This window comes from Mangifera indica, unplaced genomic scaffold, assembly GCF_011075055.1.
Source record: "Mangifera indica cultivar Alphonso unplaced genomic scaffold, CATAS_Mindica_2.1 Un_0027, whole genome shotgun sequence".
In the NCBI taxonomy this organism is placed as follows: Eukaryota; Viridiplantae; Streptophyta; class Magnoliopsida; order Sapindales; family Anacardiaceae; genus Mangifera; species Mangifera indica.
In genome coordinates this window covers 321,443-330,316 of record NW_025401119.1, presented here as the reverse complement: position 1 = coordinate 330,316, position 8,874 = coordinate 321,443, and the positions used below count along the sequence as shown (strand labels likewise).

The window sequence follows — 8,874 nt, the reverse complement described above, 5'->3', positions numbered from 1 at the left end:
TCAAATGACAAGATGGTTTTAGGAGGTACAACCACAACTTTTGGGTCAAAAGGGAGTTGTCGGTGGCCGGAGATGGTCGCTAGAGAGCTGTTGAAAATAAACTTTAGGTTTTGGGGGGAAAATGTTATTTTTCAAAATTAGAAAACTATAGGCGAGGTGAAGTTGTTAATTTTTAAAATTTAGGGGGAAAATAAAATGAATTTTATATTTTTTTAAATATTAACGGTAAGATAACGATTTTTTTTGGTTAATTGGAGACCCTACCTGTATTTTGGATGGGTAAACCCTAGACATAGTAACTGAACCTATAATCACTGTATCAGGTAAGTCAAAATTTTACAAATATGACAAAAGCTTGAACCTAGACCTTTATTTTAGAAGTTTTAATGTTTTACAAATTTTACTAACTTTTGAGGTCATAAAATAATAATTTTATTTTTATCTCTAACAAAAAAAATTAATAACAGTTAGATTATGAGTAAGTGTTTAAATTTTTGAATTATCATAAGTATACTTTTGAGATTGAGTTAAAACTTAGATAGAAAATAGTCCTTTGGCCTTTGTAGTCATTGAGAGACGATAATTCACTCTATAAAACTAGATTTTCAATTCGTCTTTTTCTAAACAAGAAAGATATTTTTTGATAAATATGAAGACGGATACAAAGATAAATATATTTTCAATCTGTTCTCTCTTTAATTTATTCTTTTTTTATGTATTCTTTAAATTTTTATATATTAAATAACTTTTAAATATTTTGAATTATTATTAATTTATTTTAACACTGAATAAATATTTTATTATTTTTTTAATCAGAGAAAAAGGGGTAGAAACTTTTCTACAGGTAAAGGACAGAAATTTCCGTTATCCTTATATTGGGAATAGAGCAGACAGAAATTCCGAATAAATTTTCTCTTTTCATTGGGCTCAAACCGAGGCTAGCCTATTAATGTTTGTCATTGGGCTACTGTTATGCCAAAACTTTCGGGCCGTGATGTTCCAATTTGACACCCTCTTCTCGCTCATCACTCAAACCGCACCGTTTTCCGCTTTCTCCCGACTCGAAGACCCCCCTGGAAAATGCGTCAAAACTAGGTAAACCTGTAACGTTAACATTTATTCAACATGCTGAGATTCTCTTCAAAGACTTTCTCTCTCCTCAGAAAACACCGCCACTTCTCATTTTCCCCCAATCAAAACTCCAATGTGGTTGTTCAATCATCCGAATTGAGGAATCAGTTTGATTCTAACCTGGTTTGCCTTCAAACCAGTAAAGAAGACAACAATGATACATCTTACGCTGATGAATTCTCCGCCGACGTTGAGAAGATATTCAGAATATTAAAAAAATTCCACTCTAGAGTTCCGAAACTTGAGCTGGCTTTACAAGCATCCGGCGTCGTTTTACGTCCCGGTTTAACAGAACGCGTGATTAACCGTTGCGGTGATGCGGGGAATTTGGGGTATAATTATTATGTGTGGGCGTCGAAGCAACCGAATTTTTTTCATAGCTATGACGTGTACAAGTCGCTGATTAAGAGTTTAAGTAAAATGAGACAATTTGGCGCCGTTTGGGCTTTAATTGAGGAAATGAGAAGAGAAAAGCCAGAGTTGATTTCAAGTGAAGTGTTTGTGGTTTTGATGAGGAGATTTGCGTCTGCAAGAATGGTTAAGAAGGCTATTGAAGTGTTAGATGAGATGCCAAAGTATGGGTGTGAAGCGGATGAGTATGTGTTTGGTTGTTTGTTAGATGCTTTGTGTAAGAATAATAGTGTTAAAGAAGCAGCCAAGCTGTTTGAGGATATGAGAGTGAGGTTTAAGCCGAGTTTGAGGCATTTTACGTCGTTGTTGTACGGTTGGTGTAGAGAAGGGAAGTTAATAGAGGCTAAATATGTCTTGGTGCAAATGAAGGAGGCTGGTTTTGAGCCTGATATCGTTGTTTATAACAATTTGTTAAGTGGGTATGCACAATTGGGAAAAATGACTGATGCTTTTGGGTTGTTAAAGGAAATGAAGATGAAGGGTTGTGAACCAAATGCAAACTCATATACGGTTTTGATTCAGGCACTGTGTAGGCAGGAAAAGATGGAGGAGGCAATGAGGGTTCTTGCTGAGATGGAGAGAAATGGATGTGAGGCTGATGTTGTGACTTACACTACCGTGATAAGTGGGTATTGTAAATGGGGGAAAATTGAGAAAAGTTATGAAATTTTGGATGGAATGATACAAAGAGGGCATATGCCTAATCAGTTGACTTATTTGCATATAATGTTGGCCCATGAGAAGAAGGAAGAGTTAGAAGAGTGTGTGGAATTGATGAGGGAGATGAAAAGGATTAGTTGTGTTCCAGATGTTGGTATTTATACTGTGGTGATTAGGTTGGCTTGCAAGTTGGGGGAGGTGAAAGAAGCTGTAAATGTTTGGAACGAGATGGAAGCTAGTGGGTTTAGTCCAGGGATTGATAGTTTTATTGTGATGATTCATGGATATCTTGGGCAAGGATTATTAGTTGAGGCTTGTGAGTATTTCAAGGAAATGGTTGGGAGAGGCCTATTTTCTGCTCCTCAGTATGGTATCTTGAAGGAGTTGTTGAATTCTCTATTGAGAGGTGGGAAGCTTGAAATGGCTAAAGATGTTTGGACTTGTATTGTCAGTAAAGGATGTGACCTTAATGTTTCTGCATGGACAATTTGGATTCATTCTCTCTTCTCCAATGGACATGTTAAAGAGGCTTGTTCTTATTGCTTGGACATGATGGATGCAGATGTAATGCCACAACCGGACACTTTTGCTAAGCTCATGCGTGGACTAAGGAAACTATATAATAGACAGATTGCAGCAGAGATTACAGAGAAAGTGAGGAAGATGGCTGCTGATAGAGAAATCACCTTCAAAATGTATAAACGACGTGGTGAGAGGGACTTGAAAGAAAAAGTAAAGCTGAAAAAAGATGGGAGGAAGAGGAGTGCTTGTCAAAGGCGATGGGGCAGGGGACATGGTAAAGCCAAGATTTTGTAGTTAGAATGAAGGGATTGTTGTGATTCTGGTGAAGTAAACGACTTCAATATAAAGAAATGTATTCATGAGACTAGTTCCAATCCAGTGCTTTGAGTAATGCAGAAAGCCTTTAAATCCTCAGCTGATTGTCTGGTTTACCATGGGCATCTGAGGATCATTTTTAATCTAAATATATAGAAATGTTGCTCTGTTGGTTTTAACAAGGATATGCCGTGGTCAGTGGTTTTTCGGTGAGTGCAACTTATGATAACTATTAGCAACAAAGGCAATTATCATAGACGGTTGATTTTAGCAAACTGGTGGCTGTGTTTGCCGCATGAATGCCAAGACTATAGGCGTTTAACAGCAGGATGTGGTAATTTCATAAAGGGACACCTTATGACGGGCCACCATATAGAATAACTTTCTCCAGCTCTCCCTTTGCATATTGAGATAAGTGCTTCATTGGACATGGAAATGCCAATTTGCCACCATCTCAGATAAAGAAGACTTCTGGGTTGCCTGCAAATTTGACTGATGGTTTCTGCTAGTGATTAGATATATTCTATTTGGATGTTGGCATTGCTAAGTTGCAACATCTTTAACAATTAGGTATGAAATAATATATATTTACTTCCTGCACTATTATAAAATTTTCAAACTATAGATTCACTGATCCTCACCTATCTTCATTCAATTTTCTACACCAGCATGTAAATAGATAAGAATGTTACATCCAACTTGAAGAAAATGGTGTATATATATATTTTTTAATAATTCTAGTTAGACAGATGAAAATCACATCAGTTCTCAGATAAGTGTATTGGATTGGGATAATTCTGTGTGTAACTGTTGTTATTCCATGATTGTTAATTATGAAGAGTTCACATGAAACTGTTTTGTTGATATTGTTGAGTTACTTATATCAAATTGTCTCAAGTTTTATTTATCTTTCTCATAAAAAAATGTCTTTACAGATTCTGGATTTCATTTTCTTAAGAAAATCTCTTTTGCATTTTTATATTGGGTCAAGTCAATATGAAAACATTACTCATAGTGGATTTGGGGTTAATCAAACTCGAAAGGTGACTGCTGAAACATCAGGTGACTCTTTACCTGTTTACTGTACACCTTTCCTGCCCCTCCTAGAAATAGGATTTACCAGTCCTTAGTAAAGGGTCTGGAAAATTAAGGCTACCATTTTAATAACTAGGAGACATTTTTTCTTTTGACAATATTATTCAGAGAAAATCAATAGTAAAAGTTGGATTCAATTGTCAGCTGCTCCTAAACAAATAGATATAGCCTCTTGTTTTTTGCCTTTTTCCTAGTGAACTTCTACCTGCTGTATTTGTATGCCCTAATATCATCTTAGATATTTTTTTGGTTTTGTGGCTCCCCAATTTAATTTGCTTTAGTTCTTGGAAGTTCCTTAACCTAGTTTTCCAATCCATGTCTTAAATGAGGACGTTGACATTTTTGCTTCATTTTCATATATTACTTACCCTGGTGCTTTTTGATTCTTCAGTATATACCGTGTAGGGAGTTTAATGATGTATCCAATGGATTTCTGTGACTCAGAGAATCAAAATCTGTTAAAATAAGTAAATTGAAATGCTTATTTTGACAGATTTTGAGAACGTTATTTGGGTACTGCAGCCAAAACTTCCATTGTAATGATTTTATTTTTACCATTGGTCTTAAAGATTACTGTTTCTCTCAAGTCTCAACAACAATTTCATCACTTTTTTTTTTCCCCATATTTTCAGATCAACAGTTTCTTTTGTCAACCTAAGTTGCCAATAACATATACATCAAAATCTAAGAAGTTTACTTTCAATTCTTCAACTTGTGATTTATTCAGCTGTTGAATGAAAATGAATCTCTCTGCATTAATTTCCATAATAAAGCTATACTTGATATTGGCAGATCCTCACTAATTATTCTCAGCTTGATAATCAGTCTCATCATAGATCTCCTCCTACATGAAGAAAAGTTATTGGTATAAATTCTCTGGGAGTATAGCAAAAGAAAAGTTTATTAAAAAAATTATTGCATATACTTGTAATAGTTCTTCAATGACATCTTCTAGTGTTATAATGCCAATAGCTTCTCCTTCTCCAGTGGTCACTGGGAGTGGATCATCAGTGATATGCAGAACTTCTGGGTTAGTCCATTTCTTACTCTTGGAGGCTCCTCTATGCAGATTTGGATCATGAGAAAAGCTACTCTTCTTTAGTGATCTCTTGGTCTTTAAACATTTATCTTTAAGATGACTTTCACCATCAATGTCCAGCCTCACATCTGTATCTGAATCCATGTTTTTTCAAAAAAATGGAAACTAGTATTATGGGAAAGAAACGTTGACCATGGATAATAACATGCCACAGCTTTAGAAACAGAACTTACCAACAGTTGAATGTTCACCAGCTGGTTGCTGTGTCTCACCCTGATGCCTTATAACAACAGCCATATGGCTATGACCTTTCTGAAACTCATTTAGTATGTCGTATAAAGGCATTGCTTCTGAAACCCTGCATACAAGGCACATACAATACATTAGCCAATCTTTACTTTTTCTGTGTGCACTGGTTTTCTCATTTTGGTGAGATTTATCTAGCATAACATTTTGTTAAGGCCAGTAACATATATACAATTTTGCCCAAAAAAAAAATAACACCAGGTTAAATAATGTCAATATCCTCATAGTCAGTGTCCATAACTGGCATTTTTTAACCAATCCAAACACTTTTGTATCAAAAGTAGTTTTGTTGAACTTAATATTTTTGTTTGTTAGTATCTTGATTTATCAGAAGGAGAATTTTAGTCTATATTCTTGATTAGTTCCTGTTAAATCGATAAAATAATCAAGAGAAGTTAGAATCTTTATTTTTATTTGTGAGAAATTCCATCATAATGGTTGCTGGTTATTGCCATGGCTAGGATATGAAGCTTTGCAGGTTGTATTCTGGACTGGACATATCAAATTAATGTTGCCAGACTTATAATTTCTATCAGATTTTTGAGAATCTACTGGGTTTTAGTTTTCTGTTGAAAAATGCTCTTAGATTTTGTTGTGTTATGATCAGATATCTTAATTTAGAGAAATACATCAGAGTGGCTGCATGGTGTATATGCAAAATATGTATCTTTACAATGCAGGTGTCTTGACAAACTATGATGTTGTGGAAATGGAATAAAATACCTTGGAATTCTGCGAATGGGGACATTCTTCATAGGCACCTCATTTTCTGGATGGATGGTTAGTAAATTTTTCACCTATGATAAAAAGCGGACAATTCTGTAAGCATAAATTGGGCTAGAGGCACAAAGTGACCATATAAAATAATATGTGTAAAATGTAGTTACCAATACGAGTCCAATTATGTTTGTTGGTCGCTGATAGTAAACTGGCACTCTGCTATGCCCTTTTTCCAGAATTAACTTCCTTAAATTCCTGCATGTTGTTCATTTAGATATGAAATCCATCTCAACCAGTTGTCATTACAAGAAAACCAATTTAAAATACCAAGATGCATCATATATTACCTGTCTAGTTTGGCATTAATATCAATGGCAAAGGTCTCAGATATGGGAGTCATTGCATCCCTGGCCTTTTTTGCAGAGAGTTCAAGTGCTCCTGTGATGATTGTTGTCTCATCTCGCGTCAGTTCTCCACCTTTGCCAGCCTGCATAACAGTCAATAGAAGAAGAACTAGCTTCATTGCAAGGTAAGAGGATGGATTTCTGCTCAATAGACTGAATAGCTTTGTTTTCACAGGCTGAGGAAAGGATATGATACAAGGAACTACTGATGTTGATAAGCTTAAAAGAATATTACCTCATTACCATGCAAATCAACCAGTGTCTTCAACTCAGCTCTACGAAAAAGTGGCTCATTACCTTTCCCCAGCAAGAAGTCCAATAGCTGGTTAAATACACTCCCCGTCAATATCCAGTAATGAAGATTGAGAAATCAAACTTAAGAGAACTAATCAGGTTTGTTTCACCTTGCTTATTGGATATGCCACAGGAAAACAGACCCAAACAAGAACTCGAACAAATGGAGCCAGTTTTGCACCAACTGCCAAACCATATCGAGAACAAACAGCTTGGGGAATGATCTGCATATGGAAGAAAATCTTTGAGTCTGTATATGCAGATCAGTGTAAAAAAGGACCAGAAGCCACAAACTTGCAATCCCATTAAGAGAAAATGAGTATATTTGCCCAGAAAAAGAACTAACCTCACCAAACAAAAGTATCAAGGTTACTGAAATAAGAATAGCACCCCAAGCTGTTACCAAACTATCCAGAAAGATGGGAAGGGCCTGAAAGAAGAAGATATTTCAAACACCCATTGGTTCTATTTTCTTTGACAGTTGTTGCTGCAGTAGTAAAATTACCTCCATGGCAGCAGCATTGCAGATTAGCAGAGTGCATAGCAACAAGTGCTGTTTCCTCACAACCGGCAATATCTTTGCTGTTATCACAAAGAATGAATGCTCAGTAATTGCCTCTCCAGGGATATCTCCCAAATTAAATCGAGGTGAAGGAGTAACATATAAAGCATGCAGCTTAATATAATGAATTGCACAGTTCACACAGTCTACTTGCCAACATCTTTTAAAAGCATCCATAATTTAAATCCCCTGACTGATGACCAAAAATAAATATGCCTCAATTTGCAGTTGATATTAGAGATGGAGCACAATCAAGCATCATATACTGAAAGAATTGCAATCTGTTTGATGAACATAAATAATTATTGCAGCTAATTAACAAAAGTAGTGGAAGCTGAAGGAGACATAAAATGAAGTGAAAGAAAGGGCGCAGTACAAGCATGTTGACGATCAGTGGGTGTTCCAGACTTGGCGAGAACTTCAAGATCAACAAGGCTCATTGACATGAGGCCCAACGTGAGACCAGACATCAGCCCTGCAAATACAACTAGCATGCTCGCTACTAGTATGCCAATGAAGAATCCTGTGTCGCAGCATCTATACTCCAACGCCATTGATCAAAAGCACAGGTTTACAACAACAATGGCTTTGCCTAACTAAGAAATTCTAATGTAAACAAATGGATTCACAATTGCGCAACAAAGAATAACGAACTTATTCGATTCATGAAAATATCAGAATAAAATCAGATTCTATTTCCTTCTTTTGATTGTGGGTTGTGGTCTTTTTCAACTGAAACGTCTGGAACTTCACTTTTCCTCTAGCTTTTACTTGATTCTAAAGGAAGAGAGAGAGACTAAAAGGTGGCAAATAAATGAACAGTTTGGTTCGTCTGTCACAATTCTCTCTATCTATAAGTCCAAGGCATAATAACTTTTTCTTATCTAAAGGTTTGCTGCGTTATACCCTTCCATGGAAGGAATCAAAACGATACTTGAATCACACAAAAGGTAAAGATACTCTCATTCATTTGGCTTTAGAGTAATCATTCTTTATTATAAGTAATATATCATTATTTGTACATAAAATTTTATATATAATTTTATTATTAGTTATAATAAAGAGTAAAATTATATATATAAACAAAATATATAAATTAAAATGATAATATATAATTAAATGATTTTGAAATAAGAAAAAAAAAATCATATTATATAATAAAAAACTATTATATCAATTTGTATAAATGAATTTGAACATATAATTTTATTATGAAATATTACATATATAAAATTTTAATTTCTTGCATTTTTACTTTTCTTTATAAATAGAAATCTTGTCATTATAATAAAATAATGATAAATCCTAAGCTCCTATTGAGGTTATTTTACACTAACTTATAAAAATACCCATATTTTCAATTAAAATTACCAGCCGCCCAAGCCTATCACCCAGACCACCATCCACCACCATTT

At 35.0% G+C, this 8,874-nt stretch overlaps 2 protein-coding genes across 3 annotated transcripts; one reads left to right on the top strand and one right to left on the bottom strand.

The window, feature by feature from the left end:
• Window positions 1–1,028: 1,028 nt before the first annotated feature.
• Window positions 1,029–3,670, top strand: LOC123206196 (putative pentatricopeptide repeat-containing protein At5g65820). Its single transcript, XM_044623334.1, has one exon. It carries the CDS (start codon window positions 1,126–1,128, stop codon window positions 3,016–3,018), a length of 1,893 nt encoding a protein of 630 aa, XP_044479269.1. The 5' UTR covers window positions 1,029–1,125; the 3' UTR covers window positions 3,019–3,670.
• A 981-nt stretch (window positions 3,671–4,651) lies between these two features.
• Window positions 4,652–8,278, bottom strand: LOC123206197 (DUF21 domain-containing protein At2g14520-like). Of its 2 annotated transcripts, none has more exons than XM_044623336.1 (11): window positions 7,836–8,278; window positions 7,403–7,479; window positions 7,244–7,327; window positions 7,008–7,121; window positions 6,839–6,925; window positions 6,547–6,686; window positions 6,367–6,454; window positions 6,203–6,276; window positions 5,407–5,531; window positions 5,060–5,301; window positions 4,652–4,978 (listed from the first exon to the last, which is right to left on the bottom strand). In XM_044623336.1, the coding sequence occupies exons 1-11, from the start codon at window positions 8,011–8,013 to the stop codon at window positions 4,934–4,936; spliced, it is 1,254 nt and encodes a 417-aa protein (XP_044479271.1). In that variant the 5' UTR covers window positions 8,014–8,278; the 3' UTR covers window positions 4,652–4,933. The 2 variants fall into 2 exon arrangements, with proteins under 2 accessions (XP_044479271.1, XP_044479270.1); XM_044623335.1 differs by having other exon boundaries at window positions 5,060–5,307; window positions 7,836–8,276.
• Window positions 8,279–8,874: the final 596 nt, after the last annotated feature.